Here is a 12,967-nt window from a genome sequence, read left to right on the forward strand (position 1 = left end):
TCTTCGCTGACAGAAGGCGCCTAGTGGGGTGACTGCTCTTTCTCTCCCTATCCCCCTCCTCCCAGTTCTTTCGGCCTTCTCTCCTCCTGGCCAGAGAAGTAGCGGAGCACGGGCCCCGCAGTGAGCGGCCCTCCCCTCCCCACAGTTCCCTCCCTCCTCTGCCGCCGGCGCCGGCCGGAGAGGGGAAGAGGTTCGCCAGGCCCGGGGCGGGCGGGCGGGGAGGCCTCGGGGACGGGGGGGGCCGCTCCTCAGGCTTCGAGGTTTCGAGGCTCCGGCCCTCGGCGTCTGGTGATGGGCGCCCTGTGAGACCGGCCCCCCCTCTCTGGGCGCGTGCTGCCTGAGGCGGCGGCGGCCGAGTGACCGGGAGCCCGGGCCGCGGCCCTCCTTCCCCTGCGCGGCCCCTCCCACTCCTGTGCCCCGGGCTGCCACCGCCCGGCGTCGGGGCTCGTCCCTCGCGCGCTCTGCCTCCGCCCTCAGGGCCTATCCCGCCGTGCTCGGCGGCGGCGGCGCGGCGGCAGCGCGGCGGCGGCAGCGCAGCGGCAGCGCGGGAGCTTAGCCGTCTTCGCTTTCGTCGCATCCGCTCGCCCGGGAGCCAGCCCCGCGCCCTGCCCCTCATGACTGCGGCGCTTCTGCTGCCACAGCCCTACCGGCCGCCGCTCGCTGCAGGATGGATGCGGACTGTGCGGCGCTAACCCCCGTGGCTCCGCTCCTGCCTCGCCCGCCGACGAGCCCGCCCCGTGAGCCGCAGCAGCCCCGGTGCCAGCAGCAGCAGCAGCCGCCGCAGCCGGACCCAGAGTCCCGCGTCGCCCTCCGGGCGTCTTGTCAGTGCTGAGAGGGAGTCGCCTGGTGGCTCCGAGCCCGCCGTAGGAGCGCTGCCCAGCACTTCTTGGTGGCTCTTCCGGGCCTCCCTGTCCCCTTTTCATTCACGAATCCGAGCCCGCACTCTTCAACCGAGCGGACCAACCATGTCTGACGGCGCCGCCGAGAAGCAGAGCGGCACTCCGGGCTTCCTGTCGCCTCCGGCGCCGGTCCCCAAGAATGGCTCAAGCTCCGATTCTTCCGTGGGCGAGAAACTGGGGGCCACGGTCGCCGACTCCGGAATCGGCAGAACCGAGGAATACCGGCGCCGCCGTCACACTATGGACAAGGACAGCCGTGGGGCGGCCGCCACCACCACCCCCACGGAGCACCGCTTCTTCCGCCGGAGCGTCATCTGCGACTCCAATGCCACCGCGTTGGAACTGCCGGGTCTCCCCCTTTCGATCCCCCAACCGAGTGTGCCCACAGTGGTGCCTCAGAGTGCTCCACCCGAGCCTCACCGGGAGGAAACTTTGACCGCCACCGTTGCTGCCCAGGTGTCTCAGCAGCCCTCAGCTGCTGCCTCCCCTGGGGAACAAGCCGTTGTAGGCTCGGCCACCACCACCGTCTCCAGCAGTACCAGCAAAGACCGCCCGGTGTCCCAGCCCAGCCTCGTGGGGAGCAAAGAAGAGCCACCGCCGTCAAGAGGTGGAAGTGGCAGCGGCGGCAGCAGTGTTAAAGAGCAAGAGAGCCAGCAACAGGATGATATCGAAGAGCTGGAGACCAAGGCTGTGGGAATGTCCAATGATGGTCGCTTTCTCAAATTTGACATCGAAATCGGCAGAGGGTCCTTTAAGACTGTCTACAAAGGTCTGGACACCGAAACCACTGTGGAAGTCGCCTGGTGTGAATTGCAGGTAATGCCCCACCTCCTCCTTTCATATTCGGTCGTTTGGATAGCAAATTTGGCTCCGTTAAGCCAGTTTATCGTGTTCATTCTTTACTTGTAATTCTCTGAATCTGAGTGGGAGGAGGAGGCCAGCTTCCAAAGAGGTTCAAATTGGGAGGTTGTGGAGCTGTAGTAAGGTGTTTGGAAAAAGATAGTAACTATTGGTGTCTAGAGGGATTGCTGCCAGACATGAGGTGAAAGTCATTAGGTACAAACTTGTGTATTTAATATCTGGCCGGAAACTTGGAATTAGTGGGGAAGGGTTTCTCCCTCCCACCCTCTTGAATTGGGCAATGAACCCCAGGCCTGGGCAAGTGCTTTCCCACTGGTCTATATATATATATATATATATATCCTCAGCCTTTGGGGAAAATTATTGCTTTAAGTAAATACCAAACCTTTTTTCTTCTTTGCACTTCAGTCTCATCAGAGTCTCTACAAAAATGAACTGCCTTTTGTGTTTCCCTAAGATCAGGTTGTTAGATTACACCCTGTGCCTTAATATTCAGCTTACTTGATAGTAGCATAGACATTTAGTAAATAACAAAACAGAAGTGCTTTCTAGGTGTGTTAGGACAAGCCTGTAAGTCCCAACTACTCCAGAGGCTGAGGCTGGAGAATCTCAAGTTCAAGGCCAGTTTGGGCTTCATAGTGAAACACTGTCTCAAAAAAAGTAAAACAACCAGTCCCTGACCCCCAACTCTCTTGTCTCTTTCCATTTAAGGATAAGTGCTTTGGGACTAGGATGGTACTGTATGCATCTGCTATTATACCACCTACAGATGCTTAAGCCATGTGGGTCCTGTGATTAGAGTGACTGTCTTCATCCTGTTCAGTCAGTAGTGAATAGTAAAAGTCCATACAAAATTGTAGAAGTGCTTTCAAAGTTGTGTTATTACCATCGTTGTTGTAATCTTGTTATAAAAGATTTTTGTGACAGTGTCCTAAAGTATAGCCTAGACTGGCCTGAAATTGTTGGTCCGTCTTGCCTTAGCCTCCAGAGTAACTAGGGTTACAAGTTTCTGCCACAATGCCAGGGATATAAAAGATTTTTAAACTAAACTTTCCCTAATCTCATAGGGAAGTTTTACTATAGTCCAGACTTAAATAGATTAGTTTGGGCTACAGATTTACAAATTGCTTGACTTATATCAACGATAATAAATATTAGAGAGCACCTATGTAAATATCAGTTTGTTAGCTCTTGTTCTTACAAGGAAATTAACATGTGTTAACGGTGGAAGCAGAATTTCGGCTATATTATAGATGAAAGCTTCACTACTAATTTCTTTCAAAGAAAATGGACCAAACTGAAATAGTATTGGAAAGTAAAACTGAAATAATCTCAGAACTTCATTTACCCAAGAACTAGTAAATAAACAAGTGGGTTTCTAAATGACCCAAGGCCATATGAAATGTGAAAGGAATAATGTCTGGAATTTGCTTCAAAATATCTACTGAGTGTGAGAGAATGTAGCAGTCATCCAGCTTCAACAATTACCAGTACATGATTGTTCCATACAAGGTAGTTGATCAAGCTTTCCTTTCTTCTTCCCTATATGCCTTAAATTTCCTCTAAGGGAAATAAATGTCTCTGTCCCTGCCCCGCCCCCTACCCCCTACCCCAACCCTAGCTGTCTTGGAACTCTGTCCAGCTCTAGACCAGGCTGGCTTCAAACTCACCTAGATCTGACTGCCTCTGCCTCCCTAGTGCTGGGATTAAAGACATGTGCCACCCTACCCAGCTGTTTATTTGTTTTTAAAATGAATTTATTAAGATATGCATGGCCAGTCATACTCAATAATTTGATGTAATTGGTTTACAGGAAGACACTTCTTTTTTGTAACAAGGATTTATTGTTACTGATCCTGGAGTTGAATTCTATTTCTGAATGATTGTGTACTTCTACTTTTTATTTTCATTATTACAACTATTTATTTATTTATTTAGAGGCAGCCCAGGCTAACTTGAATGCACTCTGTAGATCATCCCGGCAACCAATTTAAAGCTTCAACCTCCTAAATGCTGAAATTATGGGTATTAGCCACCATGTCTGGTCCTTCCCAACTACCCATTTTAAAGTACTGAATTCATTAAATATTGAGGATTTTTTGGGTTAACTTTGTTAGTTATTCACTTACCGTGTGTGTGTGTGTGTGTGTGTGTGTGTGTGTGTGTGTGATTTTTTTTGTTCTGGGGATTGAACTCAGAACCACTTGCATGCTAGGCAAGCTCTATAATATACCACTCAGAAGCACTCAGTTATTTCACATTTAAAAGGATTTCTCAGACTATGGTTTGTTTGTTTTACCTTTGTTGTTCTGGATTGATAGTGTTGTTTTGTTTTGGATCTAATAATACAGTGTAAAAAGCTCGATTTGTCTAATGTCATAACAATAACTTTAAAGCTCTAACGCTTTTCTCAGAATGTTTTAATTTCGGGACTTAGTTCTTTATGTAGCTGTGGCTGTGCTCAAACTAAGGAAAATCTTACCTTGACTATTATTTTTAATCCAAGTCACCATTTGGAAGCAGAACCAATGGATCTTAGCTTATAGGATGAAGTCCTGGTTTTCAGAACTTTAATTGCCTTTTAACCAAGCTTCTGAAAATTTTTATTTTTGGCTTAAAATATTCCCTTCCATATTAAAAACAAACAAATGTGACTTCTAGTATAAGAGCACTTTATAGCAGTAGTCAGGCAATAATCTTGGTTTTTTTGTTTTGTTTCATTTTGATTTTGATCAAAGTATTAGTAGGTCAATATTTTAAACTTTTATCTTTGGGTCCAAATGAAAGGACAAACCTAAGGATAAGTAAAGCTTTAGAAAGAAAAAATACTTCTTTTTTACATTTAATGTGTTTTTCCCACTTCCCCATTACTAGCCATTGAACCTAGGGTATTATATTACATACTCTACCACTAAACTATATTTCCACCTGACTATATATTTGAATATAGTTTTGTTTTGTTTTTTCAAGACAGGAATAGTATTGTGTTCCATTAAGTTAAAAATCTGAGTGTTTTTTTGTTTGTTTTGAGCAAAGTTTTGCTGTATTGCCCAGGATAGCTTTGAACTCCTTCTTTTACCTTCCTAGCACTGTGGTTATAGGCATGTACCACCATGTCTGGCTTTAAAAATCTTAGTGGATTAAAACTAGAAGGGCCCTGGGAAATGGTTTATCAGGTAAAGGCTCCTGCCACTAAGCCTGATGTCTATTAGTTCAATCTCTAGCACCCACATTGTGGAAGGAGAGAGCCAACTTGTGCACTTTCGCTGTGGCACATATATACCTACACACACACATGAATAAATAAACGACAATTGGATGAAATCTTAGTTTGTTAAATAAGGACCTGATATCATAGGGCAGTAAATAATTTGGCTTAAGTTAAAAAAAAGAACAAAAATTAAAATGGTTAGGATCCAGTAATTTGTGAGTTATTAAAAGTTATTACAAGTTAGGCCTAGTAGCCCAGGTCTATAATTTCAACTACTCAGGAAGGCTGAAACAGTAAGATCACAGGTTCAAAGCCTGTCTAGGCTACAGAGTAAGTTTTTGGACAGCCTGGACAGCTTAGTAAGATCGTATCTCAAAAGGAGGGCTGGGGAATGTAGTTCAGTGGTAGAATATCCACAAAGTTCTGGGTTCAGTCCAAACAGCAGGTGTGATTTCTTGCATAAAACTTGCCTAAGATCAAGCCAGCTAAAGTACTGGCATACATCTACTCTTCAGGCCCTATCCCTTCCTAAGGAGTTTTTGGCAGTTGGTAGCTTCTTTGGGAGTGAAAATCATTCTTTTTTCATGATGTTCCCACTGATAGGTTTCCCATATTCCAGAGGATGGTCCCAAACCCATGCAACAACAAATTGGTTTTAGTTAGTTATTTTTAGAGTCATAAAGTAGAGGGGGATGTGTTGGGAGACATAAAGAGACTTGGAGGGGAGAGATGGGGGTGGATATGATCATATTTGATTGTATACATGTATAGCATTCTGAAAAACAAAGACGAATTATAAATTTAAAAGAAGAAAAGTATTTTTAAAAAAGTACTGCATTTGTAGTCCTGGTAGATGGCTAATTAGTAATTGTTAATTAGTAATTTCAAGTCAAGGCAAATTCTGTTTACTTTTTATCATTTCATATGGGGGTATAGACTTTGGAGGATGTACAAATCAAACTACCTATTTTTGAGGTTAGTTTTAGAGTCACAAGGTAACATTTTGATACTACAGTCTTAAGTAATAACTGAGAACTCTTTTACCCCAATTTTTCAAAACAGGGTTTCTTTGTATAACAGACCTGGCTGTCCTCAAACTCACTTTGTAGACCAGGCTGGCCACTAACTCAGAGATCTGCCTGCTTCTGCCTCCCAAATGCTGGGATTAAATACGTGTGCCACAGTGCCTGGCTCCTAAATGTTTCAAGATTAGCAGCCCTGCAGAAATGGGATGTGGTTCTGTGACTCAAAGCATAATTTATTCCTTTGTCAGTTTTAAAATAACACATTGAACTGAATCTCCTCATTTGATTTTTTTTTTTTTTTTTTTTTTTTTAGATAAGGGCTGACCTAGAATTCACTATGTAGCCTAAGCTGGTTTCAATCCCATTTCAGCCTTCTAGTACTAGGTTTACAGATATGAGCCCCCACATCCAGATCCTCTTTACTTTTTAGTATAAAGGCAGCTGCTATACAGACTTAAGAATGATTTGCCTGCAGAGGTGGCACATGCCTTTAATCCTAGCACTCGGGAGGCAGAGGCAGGCAGATCTCTGTGAGTTCAAAGCCAACCTGGTCAACAGAGTGAATTTCAGGACAGGCTCCAAAGCTACACAAAGAAACCCTGTCTCAAAAAACCAAAAGAAAAAAAAAGGAATGATTGGTGATTTTCAAATAATACTTTGTCCCTTTTAAAAAGAATAGAATTAGAAACAATGTGATTTTGGTTAGGTGAGATTTGATTTGAGATGTATGTTAGCTTGGGATGTGGTGCAAACTTGCAGCCCTAGCCACGGTCATTTAGCAGAGCCAGGATTTGAATGCAGGCAATGTAGTTTTTAGGAGACTGAAACAGGAAGGTCTTCTACAAGTTTAGTATCAGCCTGGGCTACAGAATGATAGATATACTGTTCTAAACAAAATAAAACAAACCCTGAAATATGTATTTGTTGCTGTAGGATATAACTGTTGAGAATTATATTTGGTTGACTTTTAAAAAATGATCTTTTTCACAGTCTTAAGAATTTAAATGTCGTTGTGCATGCCTTTTATCCCAATACTCCAGAGGCAGAGGATCTCCAAGGCCATCCTGGTCTATAGAGCGAGTTCCAGAACAGCCAGAACTGTTTACAAGAACCCTGTTTCGAAAAACAAAACAACAACAAAAAAAACTGTAGGTCAAAGCTTGGTCCATGAATATTAACTGTGATTATTCGGTGTTGTATTTATATTGTTGTTTTGAGGTTATCTATGAAGACTTGATTTGTTTGCACTTAGTTTTGAAGAGTCATGTGGCAAATCTCTTACTCTTCTATTCTTAAGAGGAACATTAGAGTTGAATGTGATGCTGGTGCTTTCAAATTCCTTAGCTTCACATGGTCTTTGCCTGTAACATTCTGATATAACCTGTCAGTTTTCTCAAATGCCAGCTTTGCTGGACTCCTTGTTTCTGGAGTCTGCTGAGACCTTTGTTGCATCCCCCTGACATATAACTGGAAAGTATTTTTCTCTTTGGATTCCATATATAATTCTTAAAATAATGATATTTACTTGAAGTTATTTGCATGCTTTTGTTTATTTCACTTGTCTTTGAAAAGTTCATACTATGGCACAGTAACACTATGTAACATAGAGAACCAAGGCAGAATACTTCTATATTAACTGCTTTGGGGTAAAGGATATAATCTGTATTATTGATTTATTAGCAATGTGTCTTTTTTTAAAGATTTATTTATTATGTGTACATGTTCTGTCTGCATGTTGCCTGCAGGTCAGAGGAGGGTACCAGATCTCATAGATGGTTGTGAGCCACCATGTGGTTACTGGGAATTGAACTCAGGACCTTTGGAAGAACAAGCAGTTCTCTTAACCACTGAGCCATCTCTCCAGCCCTAGCAATGTGTCTTAACTGATAAAGGATTGTTGAGGATCAGTTGAAATAGTATGTGAAGGTATTTTGAAAATAGGAAGTATATTATAAAACAAAAGGTACTATTTAAAGGCTGTTAATGGTTACTTCTTACACATTAAGTATGCCTATCAAAAGTATAATCCTCTTAATCCAAATAAAAGCATTTTGTTTGTTTCTTTGTTTTGTACTGCTGAGTTTCAGCTTCTTACAGATGTTTCTATTTTTTTGGTAATCTTCTACTTTGGATGTCTACAGGCATCTTTTGTAAATCAAACACAGACCAGTGTGTCATTTCACAGCTACACTACAGGGCAGATGGTACAGTTTTTTGACTTTTAGATTTGAGGAAACAAATTCAAGCTTAGTAACTTGTTTAAGATCACCAACATGCTTAGGGTTTGGCATATACCTATAATTCCAACACTAGGAAGGCAGAGACAGGAGGATCTCTGTGAGTTCCAAGCTACATAGACCTTATCTTAGTTCTTGCTCTTTCTACTAATAAGTACTTTCTGGAAGAAATGAGTTTGAGTTGAGTGGACTTCTAAGTCTTGTTGCATTTACCAATTATTTATAATGTCACATGTTACACTTCTTCCTTAAACAAATCTCCACTTAAATGACCTTTTAGGCAATATACATTTATAGATTCTAGAAGTTTTTTTTTGTATTAATTTAATGTGCTTTTAGATTTTTAGATGTTATAGATATTGGCTATTACAGAGAATATTATTTCTGTCAAGCTTAAGTATTTAAAGAGAAATATTTCTGTTAGTCACTGTGAGATTATTATTGTGGAAACAAGATGTTCCTTTACTTCCAGTAATTTCATGTAACTAAAATTTTGCCCTCAAAGTGTAAAGATTTTTGTTATTAACAGTGTTTCTCTGTGTAAACAGTCCTGGCTGTCCCTTGAACTCACTCTGTAGAGCAGATTGGCCTTAAACTCCCAGAAATCCTCCCACCTCTCCCTCTCCCTTTTGTTTGTTTTAAAACAATAGTTCCCTATGTAGCTCAAGCTAGCCTTGAACTCATAATTCTCTGCCTTGCCCTTAGTGCTAGAATTATGGGTGTGTAAGGCCTGGCCTCAGTATCCTTATTGATGGTTGCTTCTGATGTTCTCTGTACTAGGCAGTGAAAATGCTAATTTTGCTAGAATTGACTTTAGTGTTTTAAAGATACATAGGTGTGAGTAAACCAGCTTTAGCATTTTGGGTTTATGTTACTTGAGTCATTCTTGATTCTGGGTTTGGTTGTGTTTTCAGTAAATGATGCCTGAATAAGTTATTAGTGTGATATTCTTAGGTGTTGTTGGTAGCTTCTTTTTTGTTTTTATAATCTAGGGCATTTGGTTCTATCAGCAATGTAAAACTTGTAGAAGGGACTGGTGTTTATTAGGTGGTTAACATTGGTGTTTAAAGATTGAAAATTGTTGGTTGAGTTTTTTCTAAGATGTTCTTTTAAATGTAATCCATATCTATTAATGATCTATGTATTTCTGGATTTTAAATTTCAATTTTAAGAATAATGGAGTCATAACCTGAAAGATAGTTCACCACTTAGTTATCAGTTGATGTGTTACTTGAGTATCTACCAGCCTACATATATGAGTACAACATCCATAGGTCTGAACTTCTGATGTTCTTTAGAATGGAATAGTTCTTTTTTGAATTCAGTCTCACACCTTAGACCCTGGGTAATCCATACTTGAGTGTACAAGATCTAGTTTTAGGATTTATTAGGTTGTTCATAATATTATTGTGGTAGCGTAGATAGGTTGGTAAGGCCTTTTTGCTTTAGACACACATGCCAACCTTGTTTGTTTTTATTTATTTAATTAAAAAATTACTGTGTGGGGGCTGGAGAGATGATGCAGAGGCTAAGAGTACCAGCTGCTTTTCGAGAGGACCTGGAGTCAATTCCAAGCCTCCATATGGCAGCTCACAACTGTCTGTAGCTCCGTTCCAGGGGCTTTAACACCTTCCTACAGACATACATGCAGGCAAATAACAAAATAAAAATAAATATAAATAAATAATTTTTAAAAATTACTTTGGCCAAGCATGGTAGTGCACACCTTTAATCTCAGCAAGCACTTGGAAGGGAGGCAGAGGTAGGTGTATCTCTGTGAGTTTGAAGCTAGCCTAGCCTGGTCTATAAAGTGAATTCCAAGACAACCAGGGCTGTTACACAGAGAAACCCTGTCTGGAAAAACCAAAAAAAAATTTTATTTTGTATGTGTGTGCATTTATGTCACTCTCCTTCTACCATGTGTGTATAGGGAGGTGTAGGGTATATGCTATCTCATTCCACCATGTGGATCTTGGTGACTGAACTTAAGCTTGGCAGCAAGTGACTTAACCTGTTGAGCCATCACACCAGCCTCAAGTCTAGATGTAAATTTTAGTTCCCCTGATTCTTTTTAATGTAGAATGCTATTTAGAAAACAAAGTAACACCTACCAGGTATGCTCATGGCTATATTGAAGACATAGCTACTTTTTAGGTTCTTTTAGTGAAGGGTTAATTGTTTTAGCCCATTTGGGCTGCTGCCATAAAATACTATAGATTAAGTTTTATGTGTGTGTGTGCGCGTGCGCGCATGCAAACATGCATGCATGCATGCGTATTTTGTTTTATTTCCTCATAGTTCTAGAAGCTGGGAAGTCCAAGGATAAGGTGCTGACATTTGAAAAGGGATTTCTTACTGTAAGAGACTGTGTGTGTGTGTGTGTGTGTGTGTGTGTGTGTACACAACTTGGCTGTTTTCAGTGATGTGAGTTTCAGGGATTGATCTTAGGGTGACAGGCTTGGCATAAACTGACCAAGCTATCTCCTTGACATAGCACTATAGAACTTGTGTGTATCCCAACTCAAATAAATAAATAAATAAACGCGCTAGCAACTTTAACATTTCATAATACATGTGAAAATTGAAAATTACAGTTTTTAAAATCCCACTTCTCTCTTTCAAAAAAAAAAAAAAAAAACTACTCTTTTTGTTAGAGGGGAAAAGTTTCCCTTGATAGGCCATTAGAAAACACTCAGGTACAGCACAGCGATCTCCTGGTGAAATAGAAACAAAACTGATAAAGAACCCCTTCTGTTCTTAACTGTCTGACTAAGTCATCCCAGTCTGAGTGGGCACTATCGTGGGTCTACTGGGAGGTCTCTTCATTGGAGGCCTGAGTATCATTGGCATATGGATCATGTTCTATGGACATCATCCCAGGAAAAGGAGAGTTCTTGGGAGGGTCTCCTGTAGGGTATAAACATGAGACAAGGCTAGGAGGAACTGGGAGACTGTGGGTTCGGGGGATAGGATCCGTGACTTTAGTGGGAGGAGAAGCAAAGAATGAAGCTGGATATATCTTTTCCTTATTTAATACAGCTGTGATAGTAATTTTTTTCATACTGTTTGTTTCCTACACAGCTGTGTGTCTTTTTTTAAAAATAGTCATAGGCAAGATATTGTAGTCACAATAAAACTTAGGCATATTGCAGTGTATGTTTTTTATTTTGCTTGATTTAATAGAAAAACCATTTCCTGTGGCTGGGAATGCAGTGGTGCATTATTGTGATCCTAACACGTGGGAGGTTTATCAGCTTTATAACTAAAATTTTAGTCTGAAGAAAAAATTCACAGTTGAATTCTTATCCAAGTGTGTATTAATTTTAAGTTCTCTTAGATCTTGGGATGTTTGGCCTACAAATGGAAATATTTAATTTAGACTGTAAGAAGTTTATAGCTTGATGGATTTTATCATTTTGAACAAAATTTTAAATCATGCTTGATAAGTTGTTAAACTTATTTTTATGGTTTTCTATTGTTGAACTTTTGTTCAGAGGTGCAAGGATACTGTTTCTCAGATAATTTATTTATTAATTAAATTTAATTTTATTTTAAATACATTGGTGTGAAGGTTCAGATCCCCTGGAATTGGAGTTACAGACAGTTAAGAGCTGCCATGTGGGTGCTGGGAGTTGAACCTGGGTCCTCTAGAGGAATAGTCAGTCCTCTTAACTGTTGAGCCATCTCTACAGCCCCAGATGATTTATTTTTTGTGTATGTAATTTCTTATTTTTTTATGTGTATGGGTATTTTGCCTGCATATATGTCTGCATTATGTGTATACCTGGTGCCCTTGGACCTCAGAAGAGGCATTGGATTCTCTGGGACTGTAGTTTTTTTAAAAAAAAATGATTCTGAGCTGCCATGTAGGTGCTAGACATCAAGCTTGGGTTGGCTTGAAGAATAGCCCAGTGTTCTTTAACCACCAAGCCATCTCTCCTGCCCTTCTCAGATAGTTTGTAAACACCAAGTGTTAGGGCCTTAAATAAAATTGACAGTATATTGCTGGACCTGGCCTGGTGGTACGTGCCTTTAATCCCAGCATTCAGGAGTCGGAAGCAGACAGATCTGGTCTACATATTGAGTTCCAGGTTAGCCCAAGCTACATAAGGAGACCTTGTCTCAATAACAAAGAAAGAAATATTGCTGGGTGTGATGGCTGACACACACATGTAAGCCCAGTACTCTAGAGGCAGGGATAGGATTGTTGCATGTTCAAGGCCAGCCTGGTCCACAAAGTGATTTCTAGGCCAACTATGGCAATATAGTAAGTCCCCTTCTATACGAAAATAAGAGAAAAATTATTTGAGGAAATTGAGTTTTGTATATTGACTAAGCTTAGAGGTGGAAAGGCTTTAGTGTGTGTTTTTCATTTTGTTATTTATTTATATATGCATATATACAGGGACTTACTATGTGATCTAGGGTAGCCTGGAACTTAGAGTCCTTCTGCTACAGTTTTGTGATTATTGGATTAAACATTTGTGGTTTCCTTGTCTATCCCAAACATTCAAGACAACCTGGGTCTACTTTATCTACTTTATTGTCTACTCCAGAACAGACTTAAGATGTTTTAAAGCTATAAGAAACTTACTGTGCTTAAAGAGAACTACTTTCTAGTTGTTTTTTTAATGAAGTAATATATACTCAGAGACGTCTTAGAGTCTATCCATCCTTAAAAGACAGTGTGGATACATCATTTTGAACTGTTTCCCATTAGTCTCTGCCTCCTGC

General features: G+C 41.1%; 1 protein-coding gene across 10 annotated transcripts in view; it reads left to right on the forward strand.

Annotated features, from left to right (window-relative positions):
- Positions 1-244: 244 nt before the first annotated feature.
- Positions 245-12,967, forward strand: part of Wnk1 (WNK lysine deficient protein kinase 1) — a 129,850-nt gene continuing 117,127 nt past the window's right edge. For 4 of the 10 annotated variants that reach the window (XM_027429293.2, XM_027429296.2, XM_027429295.2 and 1 more), the window contains exon 1: positions 246-1,715. In XM_027429293.2, the coding sequence (XP_027285094.1) occupies positions 966-1,715 (750 nt within the window). In that variant the 5' untranslated portion in view covers positions 246-965. Of the gene's footprint in view, positions 1,716-12,967 lie in introns of all 10 variants that reach the window. The other 6 variants (XM_027429291.2, XM_027429292.2, XM_027429298.2 and 3 more) reach the window with 4 other exon arrangements.

The sequence above is a fragment of the Cricetulus griseus genome, chromosome 8 (assembly GCF_003668045.3).
Source record: "Cricetulus griseus strain 17A/GY chromosome 8, alternate assembly CriGri-PICRH-1.0, whole genome shotgun sequence".
Lineage (NCBI taxonomy): Eukaryota > Metazoa > Chordata > Mammalia > Rodentia > Cricetidae > Cricetulus > Cricetulus griseus.